Source organism: Staurois parvus, unplaced genomic scaffold (genome assembly GCF_062004578.1).
Source record: "Staurois parvus isolate SC_StPar_1 unplaced genomic scaffold, SC_StPar_1.0 ptg000595l, whole genome shotgun sequence".
Taxonomy (NCBI): domain Eukaryota; kingdom Metazoa; phylum Chordata; class Amphibia; order Anura; family Ranidae; genus Staurois; species Staurois parvus.
The window spans coordinates 1,258,722-1,278,998 of record NW_028318391.1 but is presented as its reverse complement, the minus strand read 5'-3'; the positions used below and the strand labels follow the sequence as shown (position 1 = coordinate 1,278,998).

General features: G+C 45.2%; 1 protein-coding gene across 1 annotated transcript in view; it reads left to right on the top strand.

Moving 5' to 3' along the window:
- Positions 1-18,871, top strand: part of ZFAND3 (zinc finger AN1-type containing 3) — a 309,345-nt gene extending 290,474 nt beyond the window's left edge. Inside the window, exon 6 of the mRNA XM_089692567.1 lies at positions 16,337-18,871. Coding sequence (XP_089548693.1) covers positions 16,337-16,491 — 155 coding nt within the window. The 3' untranslated portion in view covers positions 16,492-18,871. The remainder of the gene's footprint in view (positions 1-16,336) is intronic.
- The last annotated feature ends 1,406 nt before the right edge of the window (positions 18,872-20,277 follow it).

Below are 20,277 nucleotides of genomic sequence, written 5' to 3'. Positions count from 1 at the left end.
GGGCAATAATGGCAGGAAGTGGGCAGTAAAGGCAGGAAGTGGGCAGATTGCTAGACATGTTCCAGCTACTCTCCAGACGACTGCTGCATGAGCACAGATCTGTAAAGGCGGGCAGAGCTGGGGAGGGCAATGTTCTCCAGGGAAGGGGGGTAACCATGGCACTGCTTCATTGGTTTATTAGAGCTATACTTGATTAGCTTCCACCTGTAAGGACATTGATCGTTTCCATCTGTACTGGGATCCTAATTATCAATCTGCAGAATTCCTTTTTTGCCTGAATGCTCCATATAGTGAGCAAGCACATGCATGGCTCGGGCCCCACACTCACACGACCCTGGAATTGGTGTTCCCAGAAGTAGGGATTGATGGTCCAGCTTTCCAAAAGTGGTCAGATATTGGCAATGGTATTTGATATCTTTAAGCGTGCCTTTCAACGTCACTCTTCCCCTGAACCAAAGATGGGTCTTTTGGGACTTGTAGAACTTCCCAATGGTGATCCTCACCGGGGGATAGCAATAACCAGAACACTACGTAGGCAAGAAAAAAAATCCCCCAACTCCCTCCCCACCTGTTTTTGGGTAGAAAAGGTGAATTCTGTCTTGCATCCAGAAAGCTGTACCCGTAGAGGTAGCTCTCTTTAAGTATGGAGGATTTGTCGTGGGCAGTTAAGTGGCCCTGCGCATGCACCCCTACCCGACAAATATTAACCCCTTCCCACCTAGTCCCAGGGGGAGGACTGTCTGATTACATAACCACTGTGATTGGCTGCCATAGTGGTCACATGATTGGGAGTCAGACGCACTGGCTCCCGATCACCATCGGTCAGTGACAGCCCGGTCAATGCGCTGGGAGCATGCAGAGCGTGCAGAAACCTCAGCCGGCCATGGACACGTGTGATACATGGGTGTTGTGTGGATACCAAGAGGTTAATAGACTGTTTGGCTGCCATGGTCTCTGTGATATATAACTGATGCCGCCATCACACCCAGCCCCCACACTACAGACCTCTGTTGTTCTCCAATAATACATTTTTTTCCATTTTGCATTTATTCTTTACTGATGATTAGGATTGAAGGAAACATTTTTATTCTTCACATATTTACAGTTTGTAATGTGATTTTTCAGGGTCATGCTGGAAGACGGCACCATCCGCACGCCGTTGCACGTACCGCTGTTTCTATAATTTTTTTGTGCCGTTGCCCACACGGTTTTTATTCTGTATTTATTGTTTTGGGGGGTTTTATTCTATCATTCTATAAAATTTGGAAAACCAGGTGGACTTTGTTCTTCTACAATAAATGTTATTTTGATAAAAAAAAAAAGTTGGGTGGCCTTGTAGCAGCACAGCGAGTACCTGGATGAAATAAAGGTCGGTTGCCTCTTGTATCTGTTTCAAGGCTTCACTTTCTGGTGCAGGGAAGAGGAGCTGACAGCGGAGTACAGGTGAGAATATGACTAGGGCGGGGGGGGTGCAGGTGAGAATACGACTGAAGGGGGTGCAGCTGAGAATATGACTGAGGAGTGGGTGCAGGTAAGAATATGACTGGGGAGGGGGTGCAGGTGAGAATATGACTGAGGGGGTGCAGGTGAGAATATGACTGGGAAGGGGGTGCAGGTGAGAATATGACTGAGGGGGTGCAGCTGAGAATATATCTGAGGGGGTGCAGGTGAGAATATGACTGAAGGGGTGCAGCTGAGAATATGACTGGGGGGGTGCAGGTAAGAAAATGACTCAGGGGGTGCAGGTGAGAATATGACTGAGGGGGTGCAGCTGAGAATATGACTGAGGGAGTGCAGGTGAGAATATGACTCAGGGGGTGCAGCTGAGAATATGACTGAGGGGGTGCAGGTGAGAATATGACTGAGGGGGTGCAGCTGAGAATATGACTGAGGGGGTGCAGCTGAGAATATGACTGAGGGGGTGCAGGTGAGAATATGACTGAGGGGGTGCAGGTGAGAATATGACTGAGGGGGTGCAGCTGAGAATATGACTGAGGGGGTGCAGCTGAGAATATGACTGAAGGGGTGCAGCTGAGAATATGACTGGTGGGGACAGGTGAGAATATGACTGAGGGGGTACAGCTGAGAATATGACTGAGGGGGTGCAGCTGAGAATATGACTGGTGGGGACAGGTGAGAATATGACTGAGGGGGTGCAGCTGAGAATATGACTGGTGGGGACAGGTGAGAATATGACTGAGGGGGTGCAGCTGAGAATATGACTAAGAATGGGGTTCCGGTAAAGCAATGACTGAGTGGGGTGCAGCTGAGAATATGACTGGAGGGGACAGGTGAGAATATGAATGGGGGGGGAGGTTAGGCACAGGTGAGAATATGACTGCAGGGGGTGCAGGTGAGAATATGAATGGGGGGGGTTAGGCGCAGGTGAGAATATGGATTGGGGGGAAGGTGCAGGTGAGAATATGACTGAGGGGATGCAGGTGAGAATATGAATGGGGGGGGGGTTAGGTGCAGGTGAGAATATGAATGCTGGCAGTAGGTACAGGTGAGAATGTCTGGTGGGGACAGGTGAGAATATGACTGAGGGGTACAGCTGGGAGCATGGTGATCCTGCCATGAAGTTTTGTGTTGAGGCATCTCCTGTTATAAGGTGACAACCCTCCGGTACCGTCTCCCATTTGTGCTGCTGCATTGTCACCGTGTCACGTGAGCCTAAAAGTGGCTGCGCCGACAACATTGCGCAGGAAAAGGTCCAGTGTTCTCACTGTTAGGAAGCTGGTCCAGGGCAATGATGAGAGGTCATGTAGATAGGAATCGGCTGAAAGAGGGTGCAGGAGAGCACCGAGAGAGGAAATAAGATGAAAAAGGGTGAAAACAGGCAATCGGTTATGATACACAGAGCACGGCACAAACAAAACGCCATCCAATTTGGGTTTTGTATCTGCTTTCACAGTTGTAGCGGCTCCTCCCCTTCAGTCTTGCACAGGCGTACCGGCTCCTCCCCTTCAGTCTTGCACAGGTGTACCGGCTCCTCCCCATCAGTCTTGCACAGGTGTACCGGCTCCTCCCCTTCAGTCTTGCACAGGTGTACCGGCTCCTCCCCTTCAGTCCTGCACAGGTGTACCGGCTCCTCCCCTCCAGTCTTGCACAGGTGTACCGGCTCCTCCCCTCCAGTCTTGCACAGGTGTACCGGCTCCTCCCCTCCAGTCTAGCACAGGTATACTGGCTCCTCCCCTTCAGTCTTGCACAGGTGTCCTTGCTCCTCCCCTTCAGTCTTGCACAGGTGTACTGGCTCCTCCCCTCCAGTCTTGCACAGGTGTCCTTGCTCCTCCCCTTCAGTCTTGCACAGGTGTGCCAGCTCCTCTCCGGGACTAAAAAACAACTTCCTCTGATTTCCCCGCACACTGTGAGATCCTCACAATGTGCACCAGTCATACAGAGCTCCGCCTCCTTTCCCGGCTGGAGGACATGGAAAGCGCTGAGTTTTTCCTGCGCCGTGTCATTCTCTCCATCCCGGATATTTTCCTCTGTCGGTTAATATCTTCATATCTGTTCCGGATGTTTTCCTTTGTCCCTCGGCAGAATGATTCACATGCCGATTGCATTAGTGGTTTGTGCCAGCTGGAGAGCCGTGTAGGTGATTGAGAGTCTTGTATTTCCAGCCCGGCATTAGCCTATTGTTTGCATTGGCCTCCTTTGGTATGCACAACACTAACCCGCCGCCGCTGTTAACATGCTGACATTTTGTGCGGGCGGACGGGGAGCCTTGTAATGTGTTCCCTGCATTTCATTACCAGGTGTGGGAAATTCATTTTGATTCTTGCAGGAAAACAAGTTTGAGATTAGACCGCAGGAACCTCGGAAATCGCTTTTCCTTCAGAGTCGGATCAATGAGGGGGTTACATGTAGCGCTGTCGGGTTCTATAGGCCGGCCTGTGTTGGTAAATCCTTTCCGATCGTTTCTCCTATAATCAGTCGCTGTTGTGTTCATTCACTATGCAGCTGCCAGGACAACAGCCAGAGAGATACAGGGGGAAATGACGGGGGTGCAATCAGGGGGGGCTGCAAAAGGGGCAGAATGGGTACAAAATCTGTGCCAATTCTGCCCCTATTGCAGTCCCCCTGATTCTGTGCCAATTCTGCCCCTATTGCAGTCCCCCTGATTCCGTGCCAATTCTGCCCCTATTGTAGTCCCCCTGATTCCGTGCCAATTCTGCCCCTATTGCAGTCCCCCTGATTCCGTGCCAATTCTGCCCCTATTGCAGTCCTCCTGATTCCGTGCCAATTCTGCCCCTATTGCAGTCCCCCTGATTTCGTGCCAATTCTGCCCCTATTGCAGTCCTCCTGATTCCGTGCCAATTCTGCCCCTATTGCAGTCCTCCTGATTCCGTGCCAATTCTGCCCCTATTGCAGTCCCCCTGATTCCGTGCCAATTCTGCCCCTATTGCAGTCCCCCTGATTCCGTACCAATTCTGACCCTTTTGCAGTCCCCCTGATTCCGTGCCAATTCTGCCGCTATTGTAGTCCCCCTGATTCCGTACCAATTCTGACCCTTTTGCAGTCCCCCTGATTCCGTACCAATTCTGACCCTTTTGCAGTCCCCCTGATTCCGTGCCAATTCTGCCCCTATTGCAGTCCCCCTGATTCCGTGCCAATTCTGCCCCTATTGCAGTCCCCCTGATTCCGTGCCAATTCTGCCCCTATTGTAGTCCCCCTGATTCTGTGCCAATTCTGCCCCTATTGTAGTCCCCCTGATTCCGTGCCAATTCTGCCCCTATTGCAGTCCCCCTGATTCCGTGCCAATTCTGCCCCTATTGTAGTCCCCCTGATTCCGTGCCAATTCTGCCCCTATTGCAGTCCCCCTGATTCCGTACCAATTCTGACCCTTTTGCAGTCCCCCTGATTTCGTGCCAATTCTGCCCCTATTGCAGTCCCCCTGACTTCGTGCCAATTCTGCCCCTATTGCAGTCCCCCTGATTCCGTGCCAATTCTGCCCCTATTGTAGTCCCCCTGATTCCGTGCCAATTCTGCCCCTATTGTAGTCCCCCTGATTCCGTGCCAATTCTGCCCCTATTGCAGTCCCCCTGATTCCGTACCAATTCTGACCCTTTTGCAGTCCCCCTGATTTCGTGCCAATTCTGCCCCTATTGCAGTCCTCCTGATTCCGTGCCAATTCTGCCCCTATTGCAGTCCCCCTGATTCCGTGCCAATTCTGCCCCTATTGCAGTCCCCCTGATTCCGTACCAATTCTGACCCTTTTGCAGTCCCCCTGATTTCATGCCAATTCTGCCCCTATTGCAGTCCCCCTGATTCCGTGCCAATTCTGTCAGGGGGACTGCAATAGGGGCAGAATTGGCACGGAATGAGTAGCTTGATGGTTTCATTCATTAAAAAAGGGTGAATTGTAGAAATGTTACTGAGGTGAAGTCTGCAAGCTTTTGACAATTGGCTTTGGGGCCGAAAGGATAGGTCAAAGGCCAGGATTACACCTAGCACCCCGGGGTGAGTGACTGATTGTTGCATTATTGATCTTGATGGAAAAGTCATGGAGGAGTGTACGGGGAGGGGAGGGGGGGGTATTATAATTTCAGTTTTAGAGATTTAGTTTAAGGAAGTGCTGCGACATCCATGCTAATATGTCAGTTAGTATGTCAGTAATGCGAGAGGAGACTGAAGGAATGAGGTGAGGAGCAGAAAGATATATTTGGGTATCATCAGCATGGAGATGGTATTTGAAGCTGTGGGAGGTTATCAGGCGACCAAGAGAGGATGTGTCGAAAGAGAAGGGGTCCAAAAACAGGGCCTTTGGGTAGAATCAGTTGGTCTACAAAAGTGAAAGAATGGGTTCAAAATCAGGTGGTCTACAATGAAGGGTGGAGTGGGCTCAAAATCAGTGGGTCTGCAAATAGGGGCAGAAGTAGTGCAAAATCAATTGGACTGCAAATGGCGGCAGAATGGATAAAAAATCAGGGGATCTAAAATAGGGGCAGAATTAATCAGGGGGTTTGAAAATGGGACAGAGAGGGTACAAAATCAGGGGATATACAAACAGTGGCAGAGTTGGTACAACATCAGGGGGTCTAAAATAGGGATGTAATGGGGTCTATAATAGGGTTAGAATGAATGCAGAATCAGGGGGTATGATATTGGGGGCAGAATGAGTTCAAAGTAAGGGCATCCTACAGTAGTGGCAGAATGGGTGCAAAATCAGGGGTCTACAATAGGGACAGAATTGTCACTGAATTAGGGAGATGTGAGCAAGATCAGTGGGTCTACAATAGGAAAGGAATGGGCTCAAAATCAAGTGGTCTACAGTAGGGGCAAAATGGGTGCAGAATCAGGGTCTTCAAATAGGGTCAGAAGGGGTGCAAAATCAGGGAGTCTAGCATAAGAGCAGAATGGGTGCAGACTCAAAGGTCCACAAATAGAGATAGAATGGGTGCAAAGTCAGGGGCTCTAAAAAAACGGGTAGAATAAGCGCAGAATCAGAGGATCTGCAAGCAGGGGCAGAATGGGTGCAAAATCACATGTTCTACAGTAGAGGCAGTATGGGCGCAGAATCAAGGGGGGCTGTAAATGGGGACAGAAAGTACAACAGCTGGGTCTAGGAGGTCACATACAGTGCAGGGCTGTTCATGCTGCATTGTACATGGAGAAGGCATGCAGGTGACCACGGCTGAGAGCACTTTAGAGAAGCACCACTGGACCAGTCACTTGGATGAGAGCCTGTGTGGGGGAGGTGCACTGCTAGTGTAGATTTGGTCTAATTCCTTGAGTTCCGTCATTATGCGTAAAGTGTGGACATCCAGAGTCATCTGCATGTACTAGGAAGTCTACAAGGACCACCTTCGGACCTCTAAGGCCTGGAGCCTCTCCAGTCTCTATGGATCTACAATTGCAGGTATTGAAGGGCGGCCTTCCAGTCCTGGCTCCTGCACCTTCCTGTTATCCAATGAGGCTGCCCCTTGTGGAGGGTATTTCACCCCTAGCATCTGACATTGCATTGCCCTGCTTGTTGGGCCCCCTCCAGTGTCATTGATATGCCATACACAGCTCTGGTAAGATAACTGGGCATTATTGTGACATCAACCGAGCAGAGCCCAGCCGCATCGTACAGTACATCCCCCACCGCCTGTCAAAATACTGATCACCCACCTCTGCTCCAATCCTGGAATAAAACTCCATAAAATGATCTCAAATGATACTTTGCTGCTGATATTGGGAATCTCAACTAACCCCACCCACCTGAGGGGGAGGGACTTGTGGACCTTGCTGTTGTTTCATGTTGGTATTTTGTATTACGGAGCTGAGATGTACGAGGTTCCCTACCATTCATATTCCTTTCAGGCTCAGTATTGTTTCCAAGTTATAAATATTATATATCATGGCCCGGATTAGTATATTTGTAAATTGATTTTTTTTTTCACCACTTTTATTAATTACTTAAAGCTGAATTCTAAACACAAAAACTTTATAAATATTCCTCAATAGCCACAAATAATATGAATCCGTTTTTTCTTTGTATCACGTGTCTTTGCAAACCCAGATAATGCCTTGTAGATATTGCCTTGTAATTGTGGCAGTGACATCATCACTGTTCTGTACATAGCCTGTGTAAAAGAGCAACGCTGTGGGAGGAGCCCTGCAGGCTCCACCTGCTACAGGAGGGGGGTGGAGATGCGACCAGTCACCCTGCACAAGGAGAGACAGGAGAGCTGTGGGAGGAGCCCTGCAGGCTCCACCTGCTACAGGAGGGGGGTGGAGATGCGACCAGTCACCCTGCACAAGGAGAGACAGGAGAGCTGTGGGAGGAGCCCCGTAGGCTCCACCTGCTACAGGAAGGGGAGGAGACAAGACCAGTCACCCTATACAAGGAGAGCTGTGGGAGGAGCCCAACAGGCTCCACCTGCTACAGGAGGGGAGTGGAGATGAGACCAGTAGCCCTGCATAAGGAGAGACAGGAGAGCTGTGGGAGGAGCCCAGTAGGATCCTCCTGCTACAGGAGGGGGGCAGAGACGAGACAAGTCACCATGCACAAGGAGAGACAGGAGAGCTGTGGGAAGAGCCCAGCAGGCTCCACCTGCTACAGGAGTGGGGCGGACATGAGACTGGTCACCCTGCACAAGGAGAGACAGGAGAGCTGTGGGAGGCGCCCAGCAGGCTCCACCTGCTACAGGAGGGGGCAGAGACCAGACCAGTCACCCTATACAAGGAAAGACAGGAAAGCTGTGGGAGGAGCCCAGCAAGCTCCACCTGCTACAGGAGGGGGGCGGACATGAGACTGGTCACCCTGCACAAGGAGAGACAGGAGAGCTGTGGGAGGCGCCCAGCAGGCTCCACCTGCTACAGGAGGGGGCGGAGACGAGACCAGTCACCTTACACAAGGATAGACAGGAGAGCTGTGGAGAGGCCCAGCAGGCTCCACCCACTACAGAAAACTAAAGAAGGGGATGGGGACAAGACCATTCATCCTGCACAAGGAAAGAGATCAACTATGGGAGGGGCTTAGCAGTTCCACCCACTACAAGCTGCCTGCGGAAGAAAACAGGAGGGGGCGTAGTCAAGACCAGTCACCCTGCACAAGGAGAGAGAGCAGCAGTGAGCGGTCTGTATTACAGGAAGTCTCACCCTGGATTACGGCACAGATCTGGAGGAAATACACAAAGCTCACCGAGATTCAAGAAGAATCCACATGACCAATCGATTTCGATAATTCTTGCTTATCCCGCATTTCAGCTTTAAAGCAAAGGCTGATGGATGACAAGATGTCAATAACAGTCAATTTTTTTTTTTAAATCCCCACTTACCTTGTTGCCAGTCCTGCACAGTGAAAACACCCGCGCAGCAGGATTCGGCGTTGTCCTGCTGAGATTCGATTCTCTTCTGCCTCGGCTCAGTCCCCACCTCTCCATCTTTGGTGACGTCATCGGGAAGCTGCCGGCTCTACTGATGATGCGCCACTAGGCCCGCCCCTCCTCCTTCCTCAGTGAAGGACTAAGCCTCCTGAGATACGTATATCACATATCCCAAGAGGCTTAGTCCATTGAGAAAGGAGGAGGGAGGCGGACCTAGTGGCGCATCATCAGGAGAGTCAGTAGCTTCCCGATGACATCTGAAGAAGAACCTGATTTTCTATAGTGGATCTATAGTGGATCTTCACTAAACCCAAACCAACCCACCCGCCAATTTTTTTATTTTTTGCAACCCCCACTTACCTTGTTGCCAGAACTGCACAGTTGAGGCACTCACCCACCAAGCGGATCCAGCATTGTCCTGCTGGGATCCACCTTTCTTCTGCTCCCCACTCAGTACTGCGCCGCCATCTTCTTCAGTGACGTCTGCCAGCTCTCCCGATGATGCGCTACTGGGCCCGCCCCTCTTTCTCACTGATGGTTCACCTAGGTCAGTGATGGCTGATAGGCCACCTAGGCTAATAATAATATATTAAAAAAACAAATAGAAATAAAGAAAAAAAATAAAGCCTGATTTGTACACCGGAGGGGAGCAGGGGTGGATGGGAGGCAACTTGTCATGGAAGGTGAAACTTTAAATTGTTTTTTTTTTTAAGTTTTCTCTGTCCACACAACTCTGAAATATCACTTCTGGGTGTTGGTGTACTTCACATTGGACCTGCTCACGTAGAAGTATGGTGGCTGCCATTTCCGACATGATCTTCAGGCAGCTCTTATGTATGCAAGGGCCCTCATTCGGCCCTTGGATCGATATATCAGAAATACTGTAAGTACCAGACAAGTATCTGGAGTCCAGATATAAATTATTTTGAACAGTATCCATTAACCACTTCCAGACCGGCCGTTGCATATAAACGGCCGGACGGTGGCAGTACAGGGTCTAGTGGCCGTTTATAAACGACCTCCCCGCACCCTGCTTGTGTGCGCTCCCTGGGAGCGCGCAACACCGCGATCCGGTGCCCGCTGTGTCCTCTGGACACAGTGAAACACCGATCGTCGGACGGGACCTCTGTACAAGGTCCCGATCATGTGATCACTGATTGGCCAATCAGTGATCACATGCAAAGTAGTAAGCAACATGTCACTTGTGACATCATTGCTTACTATGTGTGAAATCTGTGAATGATCACAGAGGTCACATGGTACAGGGCTATTCACAACAGGCTTGTACCATGTGACAAGTTGTGACCAATCACAGCTCACTCAGTACTTCTCAATGAGTGCAAGAATGCAGCCAGAGAGAAAGAGAAATGATTGCTTTTACATCCTATATGGGTGTAAAAGCAATGTGTAAAAAAAAAAAAAAAATCTTTTTCACCCGCCACAAGTAGTACAGTGTCACCATGGTGACACTGTACTGCTAGGGTGACAGTATGTAAAAAAATAAAATAAAAATAAAAAATAATAATATAAAAAAAAATAAAAATGTAAAAAAAAATGTTTAAAAATTATAATTTTTGTTATAAACTAATTTGGATTTTTTTTTTTTTACTAAAAAGATAACGGAATAAATTTCGGCAAAGATTTATGATGAAATATTATTTATTTGTAAAATTTTATAAAAAAAACACTTTTTTTCAAAATTTTTGGACTTTTTCATTTACATAGCAAAAAAAATAATCCCAGCGGTGAATAAATACCACCAAAATAAAGCTTTATCTGTCTCAAAAAAATGGTAAAAAATTAATTTGGGTACAGTGTTGCATGACCGCGCAATTGTCATTCAAAGCGTGATAGCGCTGAAAGCTGAAAATTGCCCTGGTCAGGGAGGGGGTAAAAGTGTCCAGACTTGAAGTGGTTAAAATCCAACACATTTAGCTGATGGTAAACCAGCGAATGAAACAAGAATCGTTCCTCTACATATTGTGTGCTTGACAAAATGACCTTCTGTTCAGCCCCAGTGAAGGGAGTTACTCAAAAGTCTTGAACGTTGGATTTTTAACGGATACCAAGAATAATATATCTGGAACCCTTTTCTGGTGCTCTTCTTCCTCTGCTTTTCATATGTATCTGTCTAGAGCAGCCTTTTCTCAACCTTTTTGCCCCAGAGGAACCATTGAAATAATTTTTACATCTTAGGGAACTCCTGATAAAACCAATTCTTTAATAGTCTGGGGGAAGAACGTCCCTTACATTGGTGGTCAGTGGGAAGAATGCTCCTTACATTGGTGGTCAGTGGGAAGAATGCTCCTTACATTGGTGGTCAGTGGGAAGAATGTCCCTTACATTGGTGATCAGTGGGAAGAATGTCCCTTACATTGGGGGTCAGTGGGAAGAATGTCCCTTACATTGGTGATCAGTGGGAAGAATGCTCCTTACATTGGTGGTCAGTGGGAAGAATGCTCCTTACATTGGTGGTCAGTGGGAAGAATGTCCTTTACTTTGGTGGTCAGTGGGAAGAATGCTCCTTACATTGGTTGTCATTGGGAAGAATGGCCCTTACATTGGTGGTCAGTGGGAAGAATGCTCCTTACTTTGGTGATCAGTGGGAAGAATGTCCCTTACATTGGTTGTCATTGGGAAGAATGTCCCTTACATTGGTGGTCATTGGGAAGAATGGCCCTTACATTGGTTGTCATTGGGAAGAATGTCCCTTACATTGGTGGTCAGTGGGAAGAATGTCCTTTACATTGATGGTCAGTGGGTAGAATGGCCCTTACATTGGTTGTCAGTGGGAAGAATGCTTCTTATATTGGTTGTCAGTGGGAAGAATGTCCCTTACATTGGTTGTCAGTGGGAAGAATGGTCCTTACATTGGTTGTCATTGGGAAGAGTGCTCCTTACTTTGGTGATCAGTGGGAACAATGCTCCTTACATTGGTTGTCATTGGGAAGAATGGCCCTTACATTGGTTGTCATTGGGAAGAATGGCCCTTACATTGGTTGTCAGTGGGTAGAATGGCCCTTACATTGGGGGTCAGTGGGAAAAATGTCCCTTACATTGATGGTCAGTGGGTAGAATGGCCCTTACATTGGGGGTCAGTGGGAAGAATGTCCCTTACATTGATGGTCAGTGGGTAGAATGGCCCTTACATTGGGGGTCAGTGGGAAGAATGGCCCTTACATTGATGGTCAGTGGGAAGAATGTCCCTTACATTGATGGTCAGTGGGTAGAATGGCCCTTACATTGGGGGTCAGTGGGAAGAATGCTCCTTACATTGGTGGTCATTGGGTAGAATGGCCCTTACATTAGTTGTCAGTGGGAAGAATGCTTCTTACATTGGTTGTCATTGGGAAGAATAGCCCTTACATTGGTTGTCAGTGGGAAGAATGTCCCTTACATTGGTTGTCAGTGGGAAGAATGGCCCTTACATTGGTGATCAATGGGAAGAATGGCCCTTACATTGGTGATCAGTGGGAAGAATGGCCCTTACATTGGTTGTCAGTGGGAAGAATGCTTCTTACATTGGTTGTCAGTGGGAAGAATGCTTCTTACATTGGTTGTCAGTGGGAAGAATAGTCCTTACATTGGTTGTCAGTGGGAAGAATGCTTCTTACATTGGTTGTCAGTGGGAAGAATGTCCCTTACATTGGGGGTCAGTGGGAAGAATGTCCCTTACATTGGTGGTCAGTGGGAAGAATGTCCCTTACATTGGTGATCAATGGGAAGAATGGCCCTTACATTGGTTGTCAGTGGGAAGAATGCTTCTTACATTGGTGGTCAGTGTTAACAACATGTCAGTGTTGGTATGTAATGTGTCACCATCAGACCAAAGTAGAAGATTGGTATATGGTTTCTGTGGACTCTTCCACTTCCACTATGATGATTACAGTATTAGAGGTACATGGGATTTTGTAAGGAGGTGTTGGGCCTATCTGCCTTTGCTTTTCCCCCTACCCTCTGCTTTCAGGGTTCATCAATCCTACTGGACAGGACTCCTGGTCACTTGTGCTAGAATGTAAGGAAGGCATGTAAACACGTCCTCCATGTGGCCTGCTGATGTCCAACATTTAGAGAACTGATGAAGTGGGTTACTCAGAAATCTTGAAACATGTTGACTTTCTAACAAATATTGTGAATAATAAATGATATCTTGAACTCAATGCTTATCTGGTGTTATACTTCCTATATTTGTGATTTATCTTCATCTGAACAGATTCCCTCTAACAACATGTCAGTGACAGCGTGTATCGCCTTCAGACCAGAATATAAAATTGGGGTTTGTTTTCTGTGTGTTCTTCCTTTTACACTATGCTGATTACAGTGTTAGATGTACATGGGCTTGTGAGGAGCTATGGGCCCATCTGCCTCTGGCTGTGCCTCCCTCTCTCTGCTTTTAGGGTTCATCAATCCTACTGGGCAGGATTTCTGGTCACTTGTGCCAGAATGTGAGGAAGGCATGTAAACACATCCTACATGTGGTCTTTCGATGTCCAACATTTAGAGACCTGATGAAGGGGGTTACTCAGAAATCTCGAAACCTGTTGACTTTCTAACAAATATTGCAAACAATAAATTATATCTGAATATTATTGAGATAAACTTGTGAGCCACTGGAGTTAAAAATATATATATTAGATCGCTGCAATTATTTCTCACTCTCATAAGATGTGAATACTATGAAAACTATAGATAATTATCCGCGCTCTAACATTACCTTGCCTGTGCTATATATAATATATTATGGCAATACCATTAATTCATATATACTATAGTTCTATATTTTAATCTGCTTTTTACCTGAATTGCCTAGATTAATTCTATTATGATATCCCAGTGTTTAATAAAATCTAAAAATGTGTAATTAAATCAAATTATAATATTTATATAATGTGATTATTTCATTAAATCAATCAATAAAATTCACTGTGTCAGTGTGCAAATAAACTGAATATAAATAAATAAAAATATTGTGTAAATTCATATAATCCAATGTGCAAAACAAGCCATCAATTATATATATGTTAATGAAATATAAATATATGAAATTAATATAAATAAAAAAATATCATTTTATGAAAATAATATAAATAATTAAAAAAATATATCAATTCATAAAGTTCAGCAGCAAAAAAATGTGCAAAAACGTGCAAAAAGAAAAATGTGCAAAAAAGTTTTGAGGATTCAGTAGGGAGAAGATATTGATGATATACTCTCCTTTATAAATTACTTCTATTGATGTAGATGAGAGCCTGCAGACTATCTCCTAAGTCTGTGTGGATGTGAGATTTTCTCCCTCCTAGAGCCTCTCCTTACTTCAATGCTCAATGTCTCCTCATATGACCCATCTACATATGACCCATGGGAAGCTACGTTTTTCCCTGTGGCGCAACGCGTTGGGGAGGGGCAGTGACGTCACCACGTACCGGACTGACAATACGGCGAGTATTGACAGAGTGTGTTTACACTCTCGAGAGGCTGAGCAATACCGCAGCTGGCGGTTTCAATTTTACATGCGAGTTGTTTATTATTACCATGTGAGTGCATAGTGGGAGCACAATAAATAGTGTTAGTTATACCTTGGATAAGGCACCATATCTTTTTATCTTCTCTCTTCCATGGGTCATATGAGGAGACATTGAGCATTGAAGTAAGGAGAGGCTCTAGGAGGGAGAAAATCTCACATCCACACAGACTTAGGAGATAGTCTGCAGGCTCTCATCTACATCAATAGAAGCAATTTATGAAGGAGAGTATATCATCAATATCTTCTCCCTACTGAATCCTCAAAACTTTTTTGCACATTTTTCTTTTTGCACGTTTTTGCACATTTTTTTGCTGCTGAACTTTATGAATTGATATATTTTTTTAATTATTTATATTATTTTCATAAATTGATATTTTTTATTTATATTAATTTCATATATTTATATTTCATTAACATATGTATCATTGATGGCTTGTTTTGCACATTGGATTATATGAATTTACACAATATTTTTATTTATTTATATTCAGTTTATTTGCACACTGACGCAGTGAATTTTATTGATTGATTTAATGAAATAATCACATTATATATATATTATAATTTAATTGAATTACACATTTTTAGATTTTATTAAACACTAGGATATCATAATAGAATTAATCTAGGCATTTCAGGTAAAAAGCAGATTAAAATATAGAACTATAGTATATATGAATTAATGGTATTGCCATAATATATTATATATAGCACAGGCAAGGTAATGTTAGAGCGCGGATAATTATCTATAGTTTTCATAATAAATTATATCTGATTACTTGGCATTATCCATCCTATAATTGTGATATAGCGTCATCTGGACAGATTCCCTTTAACAACAGGTCAGTGACAGCGTGTATCGCCATCAGACCAGAATAGAAGATTGGGGTTTGGTTTCTGTGGGTCTTACACTATGGTGTTTACATTATTAGATGTACGTGGGCTTGTGGGGAGCTACTGGGCCCATCTGCCTTTGGCTGTGCCCCCCAATCTCTGCTTTAAGGTTCATCAGTCCTACAGGGCAGGATTTCTGCCAGAATGTGAGGAAGGTATGCAAACATGTCCTACACATGGCCTTCTGTGGTCCAACAATTAAAGACCTGATCAAGGGGCTACTCAGAAATCTCAAAACCTGTTGACTTTCTAAGAAATATTGCGAACAATAAATCATATCTGGAACCCAATGCTTACTTGGCACTCTGCTTCCTATACATGTGATATGTTTCCATCTAGACCAGGGGTGTCAAACTGGCGGCCCTCCAGCTGTTGCGAAACTACAAGTCCCATCATGCCTCTGCCTTTGGAAGTCATGCTTGTAACTGTCAATCTTGCAATGCGTCATGGGACTTGTAGTTTGGCAACAGCTGGAGGGCCGCCAGTTTGACAACTGTGATCTAGACAGATTCCCTTTAACAACATATCAGTATTAGCGTGTCACCATCAGACCAGAATAACCAGCCTACACAGGGCCTTATGTTGTCCAACATATAGGGACCTGATGAAGGGGGTTACTCAGAAATCCTGAAAGGTTTTGGCTTTCTAACAAATATAGTGAAACAATAAATTATATCTGGAACCCAATGCTTGCCTGGTGTACATGGGCTTGTAAGAAGCTGCTGGGTCCATCTGCCTCTGGCTGTGCCCACCCACCCTGTTATAGTTTTAGACTCTTCTGGACAGAACTCCTGAGGTCTACACCTGTGCCAATCTGTGAGGAACACATTAGGAAATGCATCTTACACATGGGCTTCTCTCTGAACTTGACAAACGGTCACATAGCTTTACATTACAATAACTTATAGTCCTCCATAAACCCTGAAAATGGGAATGAAAAGGGCCTTCTGGCCCCCCCATTCAAGCCATGTTGAGCACACAGGTTCAGGCAGAGCTTAGCTGGTCCTCACAAACCCTCGTACCTTTTATTGTATGTGTGCCTAATTTCACTGATCAAACCTACGTCTGTGTTCTGACCCTCCTATCTTTTTGCCTCCCGCAGGTTACGTGTTCTGTATGTTACATCGCCTACCGGAACAGCACGACTGCACATTCGACCACATGGGTCGCGGACGCGAGGAGGCCATTATGAAGATGGTGAAACTAGACCGCAAAGTGGGCAGGTCCTGCCAACGCATCGGCGAAGGGTGTTCCTGAGTGCCACAACCTCCAACCAAATGCTGTTTCTCTTAGTTCACTAATGTTAGCCTTATTTAGGACAAAGTCAAGCAGGCTCTCACTACTGAGCAAGTGACAGACTACAGCCAGTCAGGTTCCTTCTTATTTTTTTTTTTTTTTTTGTAAACAAAAACTGTGCAGGTACTACGAAAGAATTTGAAAGAATGGTAGTGGATAAATGTTGGCCAGGCAGCCGCCGTCGGCCATTACGAAACCACCAGAAGCTTATTTAACGTTCTAGGTAACGCCGTGTTCATGTTTCCGTTACACCTTAAGAAAAAAAAAGTCATAAAAGTCGTATTCCAGACTGTTCTATCGCTGGTCCATCGCCTTCATTCTTTTTTTTTTGTTCGATACAGATTCCGATCACGGATTACTAAACGCTACATTTCTCGTTTTAACGTTCATCATTGTGTGATGGCGAAGATCCTGTCGGTCGCTTCTGTCTTATAGCATTGCGCGTTTTTGAGTGTTGCTATTAACAGCATCAGGGATTTGATTGGGCAGGGACGACCTCCCAGTCAGGTTATCAGGTTATTTAAGTACCACCAAATTAAAGAAAAAAAAAAAACATTCGCTGTCTTCTCGTCGGACATGAATTGCTGCCGTACCACCCACTCGCCGAAACCACGAGGCGGGTTTAGCAGTAAAAGAGCTGACTGTGACCCCAACCTCCCTGGTAGCCTTAACCTGATTGGCTTTTGTTTGCAATTTGCCAAGTGATGGTCTTTGTGGATGAATAAGGCTAACTTTGCAGCACAATAGCCACGCTGAAGCCTACAGACTCACTTTCTGTAGCTATACCTATATCTGGGGGGCGGGGGGGGGGGGACAGACATATTTGTAGCAAACGAAATGCAGTAACACTGTTGAGGAACAACCACATCTACCCCTCCTTACCTCTAAAAAGTTTTCACAATCCTCGCCTCCAACGTAAAGCTTGTGAAACAAAAAGGGCTAGACGGCCATGACTCTATGCAGCTTGGGGGAGGGAGGTCAGCTTGGGGGAGGGAGGTCTGTAAGGGGTTCGGGGACAAAAAAAATGTATGTTGTAAATGAGAGCTGACTGGTTAATCCATGCAATCCCCTAGAGAGAGAATCTTCTTTTTTTTTTTTTTTTTTTAGGTGGGTGAAGGTGACCATCATTAGAATGAAGCGGAACCTTTACTTACCGATCATTTTTTTTATAAAGAACCTCAGAGGAGGTCCTTACGAGTATCTCTCCTTTATTACTGACTTCTGTCTTAAAGGCTCAGTCGAGCTCACTATTATCGAAGACTGTTTCCCATCAAAGTTTTTTGTTTTTATTTTTTTCGTGATCCCGTTCCTCATTATTGACAGCACTTTGACAAAAACAAATTCAGTTTTTGATGTTTGTTTAAAACCACCTTTGCTAGTAATCGCTAATGACTGTTTTTAACTTGTCGAATTCATACACCCGATTTTTTTGTTTTCTTCACGTCTGTCTGCACTTACGCACTCAAGGGAATTGCAGTCTTGATCTGTTTTTAATTTATTGTCAGTCGTTTCAAGAAAGGAGAATAAGGCTGTTTTAGGAAAGTTTTAAGAAGAGCCGATCGCTTGTCCCGAAGAATTCTGACCTGTGACCAACTATTTGTATCCATAGCATGATAAAGGGTTGTGTGATCCCACTGCTGCCTCCACCTTTTTTTTTTTTTTTTTGATTTATCACAAATAGAGTTTTCAGTTTCATGTTTTCTTTCAGGAACGACCTTCTCTCAACAGTTATCGAAGATCCACGGATCTTCTGCGGTTGTCCGTCTTGAAAAAAAAATAAATAAAAGGCCACAAAAACCACTATGTTTTCACAGATACCATCCGACGCAATAGGCTACAGTAGATAATCCAGTAGATGCCCTCATTAGGTTTTTTTGTTTTTTTTTTTTGTACCTAGCACTCAGAAGACCCCCACTTCCTTTTAACATTTGAAGATAAAGAGGCCTCGTCCTCATTTCTGCGATTTCTGGGCACAAGGTTAATTAGAAAGGTGGCTGAAGAGCAAACACTACCGCGAACATTGTGGATTACGGACAGTTTGCCACATGCTGATATTTTACTGGGTTGTTCCTTTGCAGTATCTGTTCTGTGAAGTTTGTTAAATGTAAGGAAAAAAAAAAAAAGTTTAATTTCTTGTATCTTTAAAAAAGGAAGAAAAAAAAAAATCTTATTTAACCATTTTTTTGTGTTCTAGATATACTTAACACATGTAGCCTAGAACTGTTTTAGTTTAACATTGTAAAAAAAAAAAATATTAAAAAAAAAAAACTTCTTGTAACTTTATTCTTTCTCCCCTTCCTTCTGAAAGAAAAAAAAAAAACATTAAACAAATGAGATTCAATTTTGACAGCTTTGGACATTTTTTTTTTCTTTTTAAAATGCTTTTTTTTTTGGGGGGGGGGGGGATTCGGTTAAAGAAAACTGTAATAGTCACTAAGTAACTGACAACCTCCTCCGCCACATGGAAAAAGTATGATAGGCGATACATCAATTTTCTTCTTTGATGCAATTTTCCTCCACTTACAGTGGGGATCGAAAGTTTGGGCACCCCAGCTAAAAATTTGTATTAATGTGCATAAAGAAGCCAAGGAAAGATGGAAAAATCTCCAAAAGGCATCAAATTACAGATTAGACATTCTTATAATATGTCAACAAAAGTTAGATTTTATTTCCATCATTTACACTTTCAAAATAACAGAAAACAAAAAAATGGCATCTGCAAAAGTTTGGGCCCCCTGCAGAGTTAATATCTTGTACTGCCCCCTTTGGCAAGTATCACAGCTTGTAAACGCTTTTTGTAGCCAGCCAAGAGTCTTTCAATTCTTGTTTGAGGTATCTTTGCCCATTCTTCCTTACAAAAGTCTTCCAGTTCTTTGAGATTTCTGGGCTGTCTGTCACGCACTGCTCTTTTAAGGTCTATCCATAGATTTTCAATGATGTTGAGGTCAGGAGATTGTGAAGGCCATGGCAAAACCTTCAGTTTACGCCTCTTGATGTAATCCCCCGTGGATTTCGAGGTGAGTTTATTATTATTATTATTATTATACAGTATTTATAAAGCGCCAATAGTTCGCTCAGCGCTGTACATTACAAAGGGGAACAGAACATGTGACAGAACAATACCAATACAATGCAAAACATGAGGGGATTGAGGGCCCTGCTCTTACGAGCTTACAATCTAGGAGGGAGGGGGTGGTGGCACAGGAGGAGATAGCTGTGGGGGATGGAGTGGTAGGAAGAGTGGAGGAGGTTGGCAAGTTAGCAGGGGGTGGGGTAGGCTTCCCTGAAGAGATGGGTTTTCAGGGTGCGCCTAAAGGAGAGGAGAGTAGGTGATAATCTGATGGGTTGGGGCAGGGAGTTCCAGAGGATGGGTGACACCCTGGAGAAGTCCTGGAGGCGGGCATGGGAGGAGGAGACCAGGGAACTAGAGAGAAGGAGGTCTTTTGAGGAGCGGAGTGTGCGTGCTGGGCGGTACTTGGATATTAGGTCAGTGATGTAGTTCGGGGCAGTATGGTGGACGGCTTTGTACGTCAGCGTTAGGATTTTGACTTTGATCCGTTGCGCAATCGGAAGCCAGTGGAGGGATTGGCAGAGGGGGGTGGCGGAGACAGAGCGGTTGGAAAGGTGAATGAGTCTGGCAGCCGTATTCAGGATGGACTGAAGCGGGGATAGCCAGCAGCGAGGCAGGCCAGTGAGGAGGGAGTTGCAGTAGTCGAGTCGTGATATGATGAGGGAGTGGATGAGCTG